The 18,197-nt window shown below is 38.5% G+C and overlaps 1 protein-coding gene across 3 annotated transcripts in view; it reads right to left on the bottom strand.

The window, feature by feature from the left end:
* Positions 1-617: 617 nt before the first annotated feature.
* Positions 618-18,197, bottom strand: part of NMRK1 (nicotinamide riboside kinase 1) — a 31,308-nt gene continuing 13,728 nt past the window's right edge. For 2 of the 3 annotated variants that reach the window (XM_066367969.1, XM_066367972.1), the window contains 5 exons: positions 17,325-17,415; positions 17,014-17,062; positions 11,243-11,390; positions 11,092-11,163; positions 9,885-10,110 (listed from right to left, as the gene is read on the bottom strand). In XM_066367969.1, coding sequence (XP_066224066.1) covers positions 9,885-10,110; positions 11,092-11,163; positions 11,243-11,390; positions 17,014-17,062; positions 17,325-17,415 — 586 coding nt within the window. Of the gene's footprint in view, positions 1,332-7,501; positions 7,586-9,884; positions 10,111-11,091; positions 11,164-11,242; positions 11,391-17,013; positions 17,063-17,324; positions 17,416-18,197 lie in introns of those variants that run through there. The other variant, XM_066367970.1, reaches the window with a different exon arrangement.

Below are 18,197 nucleotides of genomic sequence, written 5' to 3'. Positions count from 1 at the left end.
TAACAAAATATTTTATATTTGTAAGGACTGAAAGGGCTGTGAGCAATCTATTTGTTATTTATAAACAAAAAGTTGATCAGTACAGTAGATACTTTAAATTCCAGCATTGAAAAAAGCCTCAAAAAATCACACAATTCAAATTTCTTATCTGTGCTATATTACTTGTAGTTGAAATAACTATAACTCATTTCTGTGATTTTTAGACCATTGGTTTTACAAAAACAAAACAAAACACAGAAAAAAAAAACCCTATTTGTAATACTGTCTCAACATAAATGACACAATGATTCAGTGGTTTTAGACACACACAAAAAACAGTAAGTGAATCAATAATGAGAAAACACACAAAAGTTACTATAGGATATCTCTGATTTATTTAATATGATTGCTACTCTTGGTAATGCCATTATTTGTAGGAGGCGAGCATTAGTGTGTAATATTTTAAAAAATTAAAAATGGAAAAATAGAAGAATACACATATATAAGGTAAATATTTTATGATACTTCATTATGTGTGTGTATATATACACACATATATAAAGAATACACATATAGACATGTACACACAAACACATACCAGATTACATTTATACTGGATTGTGATATAAATCTTATTGCTTACTCTGGGTCCCATTCAGAGAAGTTTGACAATTCATTGGTCTAGAAGAGGAGCTGACTCACTGTTTGTGAGCTATGCTGTATCTATACACTGCTTGGAGTGAAAACAACTCATTATGATAAATTTATGCCGCCTGACCAGGCAGTGGCGCAGTGGATAGAGCATTGGACTGGGATACAGAGAACCCAGGCTCCAAACCCTGAGGTCGCCAGCTTGAGCACGGGCTCCCCAGCTTAAGCATGGGGTCGCTGGCTTGAGCGTGAGATCAAAGACATGACCCTAAGGACACTGGCTTGAGCCCAAGGTTGCTGGCTAGAGCAAGGGGTCACTTGCTCTGCTGTAGCCCCCCAATCAAGGCACATACAAGAAAGCAATCAATGAACAACTAAGGTGCCTCAACAAAGAATTGATGCTTCTCACTCTCCCTTCCTCTCTGTCTGTCCCTATCTGTCCCTATCTCTGTCTCTCTCTCTGTCTCTGTCAGAAAAAAAAAAAAGTTAAGTTCATGACCATTGTCAGGGATAACTGTTTACTGTTCCACATATTGGGGAAATCATGTGTGCTAGAACAAACAAAACAACAGTTATCATTGTACCAAAGTGCATGTTATATCTTGATAGGTTAAGGTTCTTGAATAAGGTCCTTGGTTAAGTTTCTTAATTCACACAGGAAGAGTTCAGTGTGTTCCATCTTTATGTTGTTACTTGCAGACCTTGGAAATAAATATAATAGAAATTAATGGAGAATTCCATTCTCATTTTACTAGGTCCTCATACAAACAACAGTCAGTATCCTAAGGCTGTTATTACAGAGATTCTGGAGCCAGCAATGCTGGTTTTCCATAGAACTAGAGTCCAAGTCTCATTCTTTTCATCCTTGCATTAAATTTAACTCTATATTAAAATATCAGATATCCATTATGATTTGCAGTTGGTATAATGATCCTTGACTTCAAGGAATGAAATAGTTTGAGAACTAGAAGAATATCACAAAGTGGAGCTAGCTGCGTAGAATTTGTGTTTTGGAGTGTTGTTCTTGATTTGGAAAAATAAGTATTGTTACCTTAATCATTTTTCTTAAACCAAGGAAGCCTAGCTGAATACTTAGTGACTTTGCCTTAGAAATCCAGTAATAAACCTACTGCATTCTTATTACACAGCTCATGTTGGAAAAACACATTTTTAGCATAGTATTTAATTTTTGAAGTATGTAAAATTTAAAAATGATTCTACTCTTTGACCAAATACATGTTCCTTTGAAAAAAATTTTTTTTTGTATTTTTCCAAAGCTAGAAGTGGGGAGGCAGTCTGACAGACTCCCACAAGAGCCCGACCAGGATCCCCCTGGCACGCCCACCAGGAGGCAATGCTCTGCCCATGTGGAGCATTGCTCCATTACAACTGGAGCCATTCTAGCACCTGAGGCAGAGGCCATGGAGCCATCCTCAGTGCCAGGACTAACTTTGCTCCAATGGAGCCTTGGCTGTGGGAGGGGAAGAGAGAGATAGAGAGAAAGGAAAGGGAGAAAGGTGGAGAAGCAGATGAGCTCTTCTCCTGTGTGTCCTGACTGAGAATCAAACCTGGGACTTCCACACACTGGGCTGACGCTGTACCACTGAGCCAACTGGCCAGGGCACTTTGAAAATTTTTAATGTAATTTAAGAAGAAGGAAACCAGAAATCTGTACAGATATTTTTATAGCATGTTATTTGCCAATGTGAAAAATTTGTACAATACTAAAAATCAAGCAAGGGGGAAATGACTCAATAATTATATGTTAATTTGAACTATTATGCTACTATTACTTTATAATTAGAAATTATATTTTAAATTCAATACAAAAGAATGCCAAACAGAAAAATATAAACATTCAATTAAATTTTTATTTTGCAATTTCTTATTCCTATTATTTGAAAGTAGGCATGTGACATCTTCTCCACTAAGATGTCTATGTCAAGCCTATAATTCACTTTTAAAACAGAACTCAGCCTTCAATCCTTTAACTGGGAGAGCTATTTAGTTTTATTTAGTTTCATTCGATAATGAACTCTATAAAACTTCTTGAATATTAAATATTAATCTAAAAAGGAAATAAGTGTCACAATTAACCATGTAACCATATAAAAGACAGATGAATGTAAACAGCAAAAAACAATGGATGTATACTCATTAAAATATTAACATTGCTGACTGGTAGAAATATAGGTTGTATTTTTCTCTTTTGCTTTTACATTAAAACCTTTTTTTTTATAATTAATATACTTTTATCATGAGATAAAAATAAATATTCTTAAAGGAAGTATGAATGTTGCTGGTGGCAGACTGCTTTGTTTTAGTGAGAATAAGTAATGATTCATTTTTGCCTCAAAGTCTGGATTTAGATAAGTATTGAATTAAATACAAAACTTCATATCCTTACTCTCTTGGGTCATTTATTGTTTCATTATTAAGTAAATTGAATCTTTGTTGTTTCCCTTTCATTACTGTTGCTTTATCACAATTATGATTTTAGATGCTTAGAGTAGAAAATTAGTTTAACAGGTTTATGAGATCTTAGGAGAAGCTTCAAGAGTAGTCAGCTGAGCCTGACCAGGCGGTGGTGCAGTGGATAGAGTGTTGGACTGGAATGCAGAGGACTCAGGTTCGAGACCCCGAGGTCGCCAGCCTGAGCGTGGGCTCATCTGGTTGGAGCAAAAAGCTCACCAGCTTGGACCCAAGGTCGCTGGCTCGAACAAGGGGTTACTCGGTGCTGAAAGCCCGCGGTCAAGGCACATATGAGAAAGCAATCAATGAATAACTAAGGTCTCGCAATGAAAAACTGATGATTGATGCTTCTCATCTCTCTCCATTCCTGTCTGTCTGTCCCTGTCTATCCCTCTCTCTGACTCTCTGTCTCAAAAAAAAAAAAAAAAAAAAAAAGAGGCCCTGGCGGGTTGGCTCAGAGGTAGAGCGTCAGCCTGGCATGCGGGAGTCCCGGGTTTGATTCCCAGCCAGGGCACACAGGAGAAGCGCCCATCTGCTTCTCCACCCCTCCCCCTCTCCTTCCTCTCTGTCTCTCTCTTCCCCTCCCACAGCCAAGGCTCCATTGGAGCAGCATTTGCCCGGGTGCTGAGGATGGCTCCTTGGCCTCTGCCTCAGGTGCTAGAATGGCTCTGATTGCGGCAGAGCGATGCCCCAAGATGGGCAGAGCATCGCCCCCTGGGGGGCGTGCTGGGTGGATCCCGGTTGGGCGCATGTGGGAGTCTGTCTGACTGCCTCCCCATTTCCAACTTCAGAGAAATACAAAAAAGAAAAAAGAAAAAAAAATACTAAAAAAAAAAAAAAAAGATGTGTTTTAAGAGTAGTCAGCTAAAACTTCTGAAAAGCCTCCCCAGTGGCTCATTCCTGAAACTGAAAGGTTAAAGCAGGTTATACTGAGGATCCCTGCAGGCTGGCTTGGCCAGGACACTGTGGTTGGAAGAAATGGGAAAGAAAGATGGTGGTTTAAGAGAACACAGTAACTTATTTATGTAACTAAAAAAAATAATAGGAAAAGCTGATCTGCTTTGGATTTTATTTCTCTTCTAATATATCTGTCACATACAAAGATGGGCAAAAGTAGGTTTACAGTTGTTCATATAGAAAATATAATATTAATAAATAATAATGCAAGAATAAACGCTGTGTTTCATGTACTCACAACTGTAAGCCTACATTTGCCCACTCCGTATTTTTTTTAAAACTTTATCCAATATCTAGTACACAAGCATGATAGCCTTAAAGGTTAAATATTTCCTTACAAGCCTGTAGGACATTGGCAAGGAAAGAGGAGAGGTCAACACATGGACATGTATAGATACTGTCTCGTGGGCTTTCAGTACCTGTCAAAACACGCCAGATATTCCTGGGCCTTGGACCAGACTGCAAAAGCTGGCATTTGGTAGGAACTAGGTGCTGTTTGCTGGAAATACATGATCAAGGCTCCTTTCATTCGTATCAGCAGGTAGAACAATCATAAAGCCAAACTCCAGTATTTGACTTAGTCGCTAAGGGAGAATTGCACCTGCACACTGGTCATTATTAAGAGGATGGAGAAGTCTAGCTGACCCACTGGCAGAAATGCCCCCAGAAGTATCTCATTAGGGTCAGAAAGGAAGCCAATAACCTCTATAAAAGTGGTTTTGGCACAGGTGCTATCCTGAAGGCAGAGCCCCTCCCTTCCCCTTACATTCTCTGTGTCTATTCATGATGATGTCCTTAGCTTCACTGTTGGAGGCCTGCTCTTCATCAGAGTAACAGATGGTAGGGGTGGGCAAGCATATCTGGCAAGAATTATAAGTTCTACTAAGAAGCAATTTAAAAACAGTCCTGAAATTTCTTCAAACTGGTTCATGCCTACATGAAGGGATGGTCTTGAAATTAGGAGTATGTAGGAATAAATAGCTGCTGGGTGGCTGAGCTCAGTCTTCTAGTCAGATGGAAATTTACAGAGGACATTGGAAATCTTTTTATTATTTATTTATTTATTCATTTATTTATTTATTTATTTATTTTGAGAGAGATAGAGAGGCAGCGAGAGAGACAGAAACATCAAGCTACTCCTGTATGTGCCCTGACTGGGGAATCGAACCAGCAACCTCTGCACTCCAGGACGATGCTCCAACTAACCAAGGGATTGGCCAGGGTTTAATTTTTATTGATTTTTAGAGAGACAGGGAGAGGAAGGGAGAGAGAGGGGAGGGGGAAGGAAGCATTCATTTGTTGTTCCACTCAGTCTTGCATTCTTTGGTTGCTTCCCATGTGCGCCCTGACAGGGGACCAAACTATAACTTTGTCATTTCCAGATGACACTCTTACCCGACTGAACTAATTGGCCAGGGCTAGGAAATCTAGTTCTTATTGAGAGATGATGACATTTGGACTAGGGCAGTTATGTCTCACCAAAAAAGCGTGTAATATTCTTAATTGCTGGAGTGATTCATACTGTTTTCTCTTGATCAGCTGATGACTGCATTTTGCATGAGTTAGTCATGAATATCCATTTATTTCAAATATAACAGTAGGCAGAGCTACAATTTTGTTCTCCCAGTATGATTTGTTATCCTTTTTCTTCTGGTTTCTACTTCCTACCCTTCTTTCTCTTTGGTGAATTTCTCCCCTTGATTCAGGAGGCCTTATGAGGTATATTCAATTACAAGATCAGTACATGATCCATTCCTAGCCATTCAGAGTGTGCCATCTCCCTGGCCATAGTGATTGGTTTAGCAAAAGCCATGTGACCCAAGCAGGACCAATTAAAGTCTTTTCTGGAAATTGTCAGGTGGCCTGAAATGGAAAATTGCTTTAAAAAAACTGTTTAAGGGGAAGAGGTTTTGGAGGAGGTAGATAAAAAAGGTGAAGAGATTAAGAAGTACAAATTGGTAGTTACAAAATAGTTGTGGGTTATAAAGTGCAGCATAGGGAATATAAGCAATAATATTGTAATAACCAAGTATGGTGTCAGGTGGGTGCTTGAAATATTGGAGGGAATCACTGTAAATTATGCGATTGTCTAAACACACCTGAAACGAATATAAAATAATATGGATGTCAATTGTACTTGAAAAATAAAATTTTAAAAACTTTATAATAATAAAATATTAAACATTGGCAAAAGCAGTGAGAATAATATGTAAACCCCTTGTGCCCAACACCAGCTTCAACATTTATCAACTTATGGATAATTGTGAAAAAGGATAAACTATCTTTTGTCACTGGGGCTGTCAAACCCAGGGAGACAGTTCTTCCAACAGCCATGATGACCATCAGCGATTGATGTCTGTCAGTGATGGCTTCCCCTGTATGGTTTTTGCTTACGTTAAATTTAGGAGGATTTCTGTCACTTACAAAATGTGTTGTTGGCTCTGGCCGGCTGGCTCAGTGGTAGAGCATCAGCCTGGCATGTGGTTGTCCTGGGTTCGATTCCGGTCAGGGCACACAGGAAAGGCACCAATCTGCTTCTCCACCCCTCCCTCTCTCTATCTATCTCTTTCACTCCTGCAGCAATGGCTTGATAGGAGCGAGTTGGCCCCAGTCCCTGAAGATGGCTTAGTGGCCTCTGCCTTAGTTGCTAAAAAAAAAAAAAAAAAAAAAAAAATGGCTTGGTTGCTGAGCAATGGAGCAATGGCCCCAGATGGCCAGAGCATTGCCCCCTAGTAGGCTTGCTGGGGCTCATGTGGGAGTCTGTCTTTCCTTTCACTAAAAAAAAAAAAAAAAAAGTATTGTCCAATATAAAAATCTGAAAGAAACACTTAATAATTTTTTAGAATCTTGTGTTACTTTTGAGATATTTGGTAAGTAGAAATTCATGTACAATCCTTAAGAGGAATCTTTAAGAGGCCCTGGGCAGGTAGCTTAGAGCATTGCCTCTATACGTCAAAGTTGTGTGTTTGATCCCCGGTCAGGGAACATACAAGAATCAACCAATGAATGTGTAAATAAGTTGAACAACAAATTGATGTTTCTCTTTTTCACTCCCTCCTTTCCTTTCTCTCAAAATCAATCAATAAATTTTAAAATATTTAAAAAAGAAGAATAAAGAAGAAGGGGAGCTTGAGACATATTAAAACAAGATCATTAGCATTTTAACTTCACTTGGCCAAAGGATAGTTTCAGTCTTATTGAAATAGCAGCCATTTATTAAAATATTAAACTACATAACATAAATATTATTAGGAGATATATCAAAGGGTGGAAAAAATAATCAAGTCTCCAAATCCATTTAGAGCATCTGATTCTGAATTGTCTTCAAAGCAATGAATGAATGGATATAATCACTCCTACGTTAGCATCTGGATGCCATTTTGGGTGTATAATTAACTATATTCCTCACTGTTCCTTCACCATCTATGTTGACAATACTTACATTTTTGCTTTGCTAGTTGTTGTCTTAGATCTTTATACACTTGTGAAAATAGGTCCTCTTCAGATTTTGTTCCATCTAGGTAAACTGAAAAGTGAAAAAGAGAGCAAATCAAATGCTAACAAGCTTATCAATATAAGATGCTTACTTTGGCACCTGATAGCTCTTGAAAGTACCTGTAGGTTTAACCAAAGAACCCTGGACCATAAAGTGAAAAGAAGAGAGAAAGAGAGCCTGACCAGGCAGTGGCACAGTGGATAGAGTATTGGCCTGAGACACTGAGGACCAAGGTTTGAAACCCCCGGTCACCAGCTTGAGCACGAACTCATACGGCTTGAGCACGGGATCACAGATGTGGACCCATGGTTGCTGGCTTAAGCCCTAGGGTCGCTGGCTTGAAGCTCAAGGCTGCTGGCTGGCACAAGGGGTCACTGACTCAGCTGGAGACCCTGGTCAAGGCACATTTGAGAAAGCAATCAATGAACAACAAAAAATGCCACAACTAAGAGTTGATGCTTCTCATCTCTCTACCTGTCTGTCCCTGCACCACTTAAGAAAATAAACAAACAAAAAAACGGAGAGAGAGATTACAGTCAGAAACAACAGGTAATATATTTTGGTTAATTACAGAGAAATACACACTAGCTAATGTTACATTGTTTTTAGAAAAAGAAAGAAAAAGAATGAAGTAGCATTGTGAATACGGTACTTAGGAAGACTGAAGAAGGGCCTCCCTGAAAGAATCATTTAAAAGAGTAGTTCTTCAACTTACTTATGCATCAAGATGACCAATGAAACTTTTTAAACCATGTAGGGGGCTGGGCTCTGGCATACGTTCTTAATCAGAATTCTCTAGGCCCAGAAGATATGTATTTTTAATAAAACTGGCATAGGCAATTTTCAAGAAAAAGTAGAAGTTATGTATGTTAAAGGAAGGAAAGGTCTTCTAGTCGGAAAACTGCAGAGATGGGGAGGTAGGAAAGAATTTTGCCTGTTAAGAGAAAGATGCACAGTGTGGAAAACCAGGAACAGTGGAGAGATGAGGTTTTAGAGCAAGTCTGTGTCTTTGTCCTTAGATGTCTGGCTGTGTAGGTTTTACCCAAGGGCTGGAAACTCTCTGAAGATGTTCAACAAGGCAGGACATAGTTCTGCATTTTAGATGGAGGAGCAGTAAGAAGAGGACACCCTGAAGCCATGATCCAGACTGGAAGTGTTGTGGCTAGAACTTCAGCAGTGGCTCTGGAGATGGGGAGAAGGGGTTGGACCTGACTGAGGAAGAGGTCAGGGCTGTCAGAACATGGGGAGGCCGTAGGCGTTTTCCGTGCAGCTCAGACATAGCCACCCTGGAGGCTACAAAGCTTCTCAGAATATGGGCAACTCCCTTTATTCTGAAAAGTATACATCAGTTCTGATACCTCTGCCCCGACTAACAACCTTCTTTCTCAACCTCCTGTAGCTTCTCGGTGTTGAGCTCTGTATACCAGCTGTTTGTTCTAAGCCTGAGCTCACAGAGTCAGATGTTTATCCCTAAATACTCCCTTTACATCTCTCAGGCATCTCCACGACATTATGTGCAAAACAGACTTGCATTCTTACCTTACAGACCTGCAACTCCTTCACTTGGTTTCTGTTTTCCACAATAGCACCAACCAGGTTCCAAGGTGTTATCCTTGACACTTCAATTTCCCGCACCCTCCATATCTACACTATCATCCAAGTCTATTGAGCACGCGTTTCTAATACTGCACCCTCTACACCCACCCTCCCCATAGCCAGAGGGATCTTACTACAACAAGAATCTGATATCTATGATGTCCTTGTCTAAACCTCTCTGTAAAGGGCTTCTCACTATTCTTGGGATAATCCTTACATGACCTATGGCCTTATAGGGTTTGGATCTTTCCTGTACTGCCAGCCACACCTCTTGTCCTTGGTTTTCTCTATCACAAATACACCAACCTTCTTTCAGGTGCTGATCATTCCTTCCCGCCCCCTGGCTTTTCATATACCATACCCACTGTCTGGGGTGATCTTCCATCTTAACACTCTTCTCTTTGTCCAGTGAAACCTGTCAGAGAGTGGTTTAACTGTGGCCAGATCACTGAGGCTTAGGCAGTCCCCCAAGAGCTTGCTGTCATGTCCTCAGCACAGTGAGAAAGGACAGCAGCTAGAGTGTTTAACATCCGCTTTCCCGACAGAATGTTCGTGCAGGAGTTAAGGGACGGGATTGGCCTATTTCCTTTGATATACATCATTATTCAATCAACATTTATTGAATAAATGACCACCTAGAAGTTGACAAGCTATTCACAAGAGCCACAGAGAGATCAGGAGAAGCCAGGAGAGCCAGTTGTGAAGAACTGCCCGGGGAGCCCAGTGTTATGGTTTAAAGTATTCCTTTATAATGTAATACATGAGAAATGTGCCTTCTGATGTCCTTTTGTTTGTGTACTTTGAGGCAATGATAAGTAAGAGGCCTTCCGTGGAGGGAGAAAGGGCACTTACCAATTTCCCATGTGATGTCTTCCATTTCTTGTCTGTGCTTTAGATACATGGGCCACACGTGTCCATCAAAGTACCCTGGGGGGTCTGGAGGCGTGTAGACCCTAGTACTATTGAAACATGTAGGGAACTTTATGTTGATAGAAACACACATTGATAAAGTAATATAATAATAGTCAGAATAATGGGAAAAATCACTCAGAGACTGAATCTAAACAGGATTAAGACTATACATTTTAGACTCAATGTCAGTTAAAAAGACAAAAAAATGGATTTAGTTCACTTGTCCAAAAATTAATCTTCTAATACACTATCATTCATATTATTTTTCCCCTTCTTGTTTTTATAAAATAATTGAGAGATAAGTATTGATATAAATACTGATATGTTTAAACTAAGTGGTGTTCTTTGTGGCTGTAGCAGACTATAAGCCAACTAATTTAAAATCATAATCAACATGAAATAGTGAAGATTTAGGAGAAATGAGCCAAATAGGTCCCATCAGGGACTTTTCTTAGAAAAGTAATCTGTGCCCTGGCCGTTTGGCTCAGTGGTAAAGCATTAGGCCTGGTGTGTGGATGTACTGGGTTTGATTTCTGGTTAGGGCACACAGGAGAAGCGACCATCTGCTTCTCCACCCCTGCCCCTCTCCCTTCTCTGTGTCTCTTCCTCTCCCACAACCATGGCTGTACTGGTTTGAGCATTTTGGCCCCAGGTGCTGAGGATGGCTCTGTGGACCCTCTGCCTCAGGTGCTAGAAATACATGGCTTGGTTGCAAACATGGGCCCAGATTGACAAAGCATTGGCCCCAGATGCAGGTTGTTGGGCGGATCCAGGTTGGGGCACATATGGGAGTTTGTCTCTCTATCTCTCTATCTCCCCTTCACTCACTTGGAAAAGAAGAAAAAAAAATAGAAAGTTGTAATACTCCTGTGAATGATTATTTATGAAAAAAGGTTTTGCTCATTGTATAAAAGAGTTAAGGCTTCCCTTGTTTGAAAAATGACATATTTCTCAATAATGACACTTTCCTCACTTTTAATAAAGTTTGCCTTCTGAATAACATCTGCAAAGGCACTTTTAAAACTCACCTCCTCCTCCTCTTACATTCTTCATATGGAATGGTCACAAAGTAGCTTCTATTCCATATAGTGTCAAGGGGCCTAAAATAACAGCATATTTAGTTCACAAGATTTTTACTCCCATTCATTCAGAATCAATATTTGAGTGAGGAATACTTACTTATAATTAAAGAGAAGGAAACCTTCGATGATTAATATGGGAATTTCCTCAGAGCTTCCCCAGTCTGTTGACACCAGAGAGTGTCTCGGGTTTTCCATCCAGCAAGAAATGGTGGCCATCATTTTTTCCATGTTAAGTGCTTCAAGCACTTCAAACAACGTACAAAAAAATGAAATCAGTACAAAAATTTTATGGTGCAGCTTTTTATGATAAGTATATTATATGTAGCTCTATAAATTTATAATGCCATTTACTCTTCAAAAAAACCTAATAACAGCTCTGGCCGGCTGGCTCAGTGGTAGAGTGTCGGCCTGGCATGCAAGAGTCCCAGGATCGATTCCCGGCCAGGGCACACAGGAGAAGCACCCATCTGCTTCTCCACCCCTCCACCTCTCCTTCCTCTCTGTCTCTCTCTTCCCCTCCCGCAGCCAAGGCTCCATTGGAGCAAAGTTTCCCCGGGCGCTGAGGATGGCTCTGTGGCCTCTGCCTCAGGTGCTAGAATGGCTCTGGTTGCAACAGAGCAATGCCCCAGATGGGCAGAGCATCGCCCCCTGGTGGGCGTGCCGGGTGGATCCCGGTCGGGCGCATCCCGGTCGGGCGCATGCAGGAGTCTGTCTGACTGCCTCCCGTTTCCAACTTCAGAAAAATACAAAAAAAAAACACAAAAAAACCCAAAACAAAAACCTAATAACAAAACTTTTAGATACGTTTTGAACTCTAATATTGATAAATTGGTATGCTTGAAATATTTTATTATGGGAAATTTGAAATATACACAAATGTAGAGAGTAAAGTAAAATGAACTCCCACATCCCCATGCTCAGCTTTGACAATCATAAACTCATGACTAATCTTGCTCTATTATAATTTCTACTATGCCCGACTACATAAAAGTTTAGCATTTTTGGATGACAAAATATCTATAAATTAGTTAAAAAGATATATGACACACTGAGGAAAATATATGCAATGTATTTGGCAAAGAGCTAATATTTTTAATATATAAAGAGACCTTACCTATAAAAGAAAAATCATTAAAAACTTTTACAATGAACACAAGTATGTCATTTTCAAACTCTAAAATGTGTATACTTTTTTTGTGTGAGCAAGAGAGACAGACAGGGACAGAAAGACAGCATCAACTCATAGTTGCAGCACCTTAGTTGTTCATTGATTGCTTTCTCATATGTGTCTTAACCTAGGGGGCTCCAGCTGAGCTAGTGACCCCTTGTTCAAGCCAGCAACCTTGGGCTCAAGCCAGCAATCTTGGGCTTCAAGCCAGCGACCTTTGGGCTCAAGCCAACAACCATGGCGTCATGTCTATGATCCCACACTCAAGCCGACAACCTCAGGGTTTTGAAACTGGGTTCATAGTGTCCCAGGCCGATGCTCTATCCACTGCACCACTTTCTGGTCAGGCTAAAATGTGTATACTGTTCTAGCTTATAACACTATAGTAACTATCAACATGATTCTGAAAGTGTGATCCTAGACCAGCAGCATCAGCATCGCCTAGGAACTTACTAGGAATGCAAAGTCATCTGGGTTTAGAAGTTTTTAGTTAAATTATGGATTAATTTATTTAATAGATACAGGGCTATTAGGATTTTCTCTTTGTTCTGGTGTTCGTCTTGGTAAGTTGTATTTTTTCTGGGAACTTGTTCATTTCATTTATATTTTCTAATTTAGTTATTTAAGTTATCTATAATACCTTCTTAACTTTTTTCATGTTTGTAGGATCTGTAATGCTATTATCTTCTTTTCATTTTTGATATTTGTTATTTGTGTTTTCCCTATATTTTTCTTCATCAGTGTTGTGTAACCTGTTTGGGGATCACTCAGATTCTTACATATGTAATTTATGTCCTATGCTAAATTTGAGATGTTTTACCCCATTACTTCTTTAAATACTTTTTCAGCACCATACTCTTTCTCCTCTCCTTCTGAGACTCCAGTGATACGTTAGATCTTTTGTTATTGTTTCGCATTTCTTTTCATTTCTTTGCAGTCTATTTTCTCTTTGTTGTTTAGGTTGAGTAATTTCTACAGTATCTGTTTTGCTTTATAGTTCACTGATTCTTTCCTCTATCTTATTTTTTCCATTGAGCTCATTCAGTACGTTTTAAATTTTCGGTTACTATTTGTTTTCAGTTCTAAAATTTCTCTTTGATTCTTTTTTACGTCTTGTATTTTACTGGAGCTTTCTAATTTTTCACTTGACTCAAGAATATGCACAATTGCTTGCTGAAGCCTTTTAATAAACACTGCTTTGAAATACTTTGTCAGATAATTCCAACGTCCATGCCATCATGGAGTTGATGTCTGTTGTTTTTTTTCTCACTCAACTTGAATTACCTGGTTCTTGATATGATAAGTGATATTCAATCTTGTCCTGGAAACTTTGGGCATTATGTTGCAAGGCTCTTAAGCCTACTTAATTTTCTTTTTTTTCAGGTAGTCAACCTTTTTTTTTCAGGTGTAGTCTGCCCAGGTAGGGGGATGTTCAGCTCCTTGCTGGGCCTCACCAAGAATGAGTGAGGAATTGCCATGGAGGGAGAAAGGGAAAAGCAAACAGCTGGTGTGGCTTTACAGCTGCTCAGTGAAGGGTGAAGTTCAGCTCTCCATTGAGTTCTGATAGTAGCTGACACCATTTGGTTGAGGAAAGTGACCAGCTAGCACCACCTCACATTGCCTCATTCTGCCCCTTAGCTGCTAGGTGGTGGTGGAAGCTCAGTCACAGTTTGGCTCCACTGATACAATCCCTGTGGATGACATGGAGAGCCAACTCAACCTTCCTTACTAGTGTTGGTGGATTCAGAAGTCTTGCTCCCCACATGGCCCTGCTAAATCCACAAAGGAGAACAGTTTGTTTGTTTGTTTGGGTTGAGTAGGGTGGATATTATAAAAATGATTTTCTATTCTGCTAAGATACCCTTTATATGGTCCTTTGATTTAGAGAACAGTCTTCCTGTTTATTTTTGTCTGTACCTATTGATGGTTCCGTATTGTACCCTTCTCCAGCACCTCTTTCTGAAAACCTAAGAGGCAAAAAGAAAACTCTGGTAACTCACAGCCATGTTCTTCCTCAAGTCCTATAGTCCCTAGTCAGTCTGCTCTTGTTTTTCATCTTTCAAAGCCTTCCTTTTGTTTGCTGTATCCATCCAGGGTTTTTAGGTGTAAGAGGGAGGAACAGCAAGGAATAGGGCCAATGCATTTTGGCTGGGGCCAGAAATACCATTAGTTTTAATATATTTTCACTATCACTCAGTTAAAAATATTTTCTAATTTTCATTGTGATTTATTCTTTAACCCATGGGATATAGAATTGTTTTGCTTCAAACAAAGTTCAATGTCTGGAATTTATTCAAAATAATATAGGAGAAAGTGAGTGAGGATATAGATAAAATATAATTGGTTAAGAGTTCATCATTTTTAAAGCTGGATATTGAACTCATGAAAATTCATTGTACTTTCCTGCCTACTTTTATATATATTAAAATTTTTCCATAAGAAAAAGTTTTTAAAAATTAGAAAAAAAAGGTACTGATTATTTTCCAAACACTTGGGACTTTTCTACTTCCTCTTTTGTTACTGACTTCTAATTTGGTTCTCTGTGATTGGAGGGTGTTTCTGTATTACTTGAATCCACTGAAATGTATTAGGACTTGCTCATGTATATAGGCCTCCATTTTGGTTAACGTTTCATGTGTTCTTGAGAAAACAAATGTGCATTCTGCTGTTGCTGGGTGCCTGTTTCATATGCGTTAGTTTGGTCAAATTTGTTAACTGTATTGTTCAAGTCTGTTATACTTTATAAATTTTGCCTGTTTATTCCATTAATTTTTGAGGACGTTGTATTAAAATCTGCCATAATAATTATAAGTTTGTCCATTTCTCCTCTTAGTTTAGGTCAGTGGTCCCCAACCCCCAGGCCATGGACCAGTACCGGTCCGTGGGCCATTTGGTACCAGTCCGCAGAGAAAGAATAAATAACTTACATTATTTCCGTTTTATTTATATTTAAGTCTGAATGATGTTTTATTTTTTAAAAATGACCAGATTCCCTCTGTTACATCCGTCTAAGACTCACTCTTGATGCTTGTCTCAGTCACGTGATACATTTATCCGTCCTACCCTAAAGGCCAGTCTGTGAAAATATTTTCTGACATTAAACTGGTCCGTAGCCCAAAAAAGGTTGGGGACCACTGGCTTAGGTCATTTGGAAGTTTCTGATTAGGTACACACAAATTTTAGGTTGTTTATCTTCCTCTTGAATTGATTTACTTATCTCTCTTTATCTTTAGCAATACTCTTTGCCTTAAAGTTTACTTTGTCTGATAGTAATATAGTTATATCAGTTTTCTTTCAGTGGGGTATGTGCATGATGTACCACTATCTTTTTCCAGCCTTTTACTGACTACTTTTCTATGTTATAATATTTAAATATATCTTTTATAAGGAACTGGCAGTTGGCTTTGAAAAAATAAACCAGTCTGATAATATCTAGAGAATTTTAGTTCATTTAATTTAATGTAGCTACTGATGTATTTGTTTTAAATCTATCAGCTTACTATCATTTTCTATTTTTATACCACCCTTTGATGTTTTTAAGATCTGTTTTTTTACTTCTTTTGACTTACTTTGTATTTACCAACTATATTTTAATGATTCCCTTTATTTATAAATTTGATAGCTGTATGTTTAAAAATTATTCTTTTGGTAGTTATAAAGATTTCAACATTACCTTGATTTACCTTAAATTTGTACATTTACCTAAAATGCTCAGATTTTTGCTTCTATGAATAGTTTATTCACATCCTTGGACATTTTTTCAATTGGGATATTAATGATTTTCTTATCAGTTTGTAAGAACTCATTTAAATTAAGAATACCTCTTTGCCAATTATTAAAAACAGTTTTTCCTTGTTTAATTCTTCTTTGTAATAATCTTCTTTACTAACCTTTAGAGGAGGGGAATATAAAAATAATATCCTGGCTGCAGCTCAAGACACAAGAACAGACAGCAAGTCAAGGACTTTGCCTCTCTTAAAACTATCATGTGTAGGTGAGAACTAACTATACAACATTTTCCCTCCAAGATTATCAGTGAAAAATAAAGAACATATTTTATAGATCCTCAAGAGAAATCTCTTGGTTGCTAGTTTACATAAGCTCTCAGTGATCATCCTGTTAGTTATAAAAGCTGATAATACCATTAAATATAGTTTATTAGCATGATATTCTTTATAGGAAAATAAAATTTTTTTTGATGGACTTTAATCCTTTGGCTTCAAAGCAGTGTTAGATTGGGCAGAGAAGTGACGTGAATCCATCTTAAAAATAATCACTGTCCTTTCTGATCAATGAAAAGGAAACGTGCTGCCAGTCCACCCTGGTCACTGGGAAAGAAGGCTCAGAAGATGATGCTTAGAGTGTGTTCTAGGTGAGACTAGGAGGTGGGAGGGAAGTCTAGTTTGTTATGCATTCCCCAGGCAGGGAAGACTAGAGTGCCAGTGGACCCACAGTGCCTCAGCTTCAGAAGAGATATCTATATCATTCCAGTGTGTTCAGTTTTAAATATAAAACTGGGAAAAAGATTTCAATTTTAAAAATAGCTGAACATATATCACAAATCTTTACAAAGGCAGGTTTAAAGTACAGTGATATATTTTAAAAATACTTTGAGAATGTCTTCATAGACAGTAAAGTATTTGTGTTTGAAGAGAAAATGAACACGAAAGCATAATATTTTCACAAGCTCATCTACTTACCATCATACTGCAGAAATCCATTTTTATCTGTCTCTATCTCAGATTCTGGCTGAAAAATAATAAAGTATCAATAAAAACTGTGCAGTGCAGAATTACAGAATGAAAGGTGATAAGCCTTTAATAAATGCACTGGATGACGAAGATAAATAAAAATATAAGAACAGCATCAATAGTAGTGCCATCTAGTGGAAAAGTAACGCTACTGCATTGACTCGACCTTCACTTCAAAAGCTGTATCACTCAGCAAAGGCTTTTTGGATGTAATTCATTTAACTTTGCAAATAGAACATCTTTTGTGTTAAATAAATTACCTTAAAGAAATCATCCTGAGATATGACACTGCAGTTTGGGAGATGTTTCTGCAAATTTTTAGCCAGTGTTGTCTTCCCACCATTTGTCACACTGAAGCCAAAAAAATAAATAAATTAATAAAAGATCGGGGTTTTTTTTGGAAATACTGAAAATACCAAGAAGATGCATTAAAAACATAGAACATTTAGTCTGCCAAGGTGGTGGAGCAGTAGATAGAGCATTGGCCTGGGACATTGAGGACTCAGGTTCAAAACCCTGAGTTCCCTGGCTTGAGTGCTGGCTCATCTGGCTTGAGCATGGTCTCACCAGCTTGAGCACAGGGTGGCCGGCTTGGGCATAAGATCATAGACATGACCCCATGGTTGCTGGCTTGAAGCCTAAGATAGCTGGCTTGAGCAAGGGGTCACTGGCTTGGCTGGAGCTCCCCCATCAAGGCACATATGAGAAAGCAATCAATGAACTAAGGTGCCACAATGAAGAATTGATGCTTTTTCTCTCTCTCCCTTCCTTTCTGTCTGTCCCTCTATTTTTCTCTTGCTAGAACAAAACAAAACAAAACAAAACACAGACCATTTAAAAATTATCTTAGAAAAAGAATATTTAAAACAATATTTAGTACCTAAGGAAAAAAATACTTCTTTCATAGATGTTTTTCTGTTGGCAAAACCACAGGCATAAATAGACCTGATATAATAAATGGTAAGAAAGAAGCTGGAAGGGTTGAATAGAAAGGTAACTAACTACTGGGCAAGTAAATTGGGTAATACCAACACTAAAAATACAGCTGTTGTTTTGGAATCAAAAGAATTTTTTGTCTATGATGAAACATTCACAGGGTTTATATGTAACACAGAACATGAGTAGCACATTTT

Source organism: Saccopteryx leptura, chromosome 2, assembly GCF_036850995.1.
Source record: "Saccopteryx leptura isolate mSacLep1 chromosome 2, mSacLep1_pri_phased_curated, whole genome shotgun sequence".
NCBI lineage: Eukaryota > Metazoa > Chordata > Mammalia > Chiroptera > Emballonuridae > Saccopteryx > Saccopteryx leptura.
Note: the sequence above shows the minus strand (reverse complement) of the source record. Positions and strands in the feature narration are given on the sequence as shown.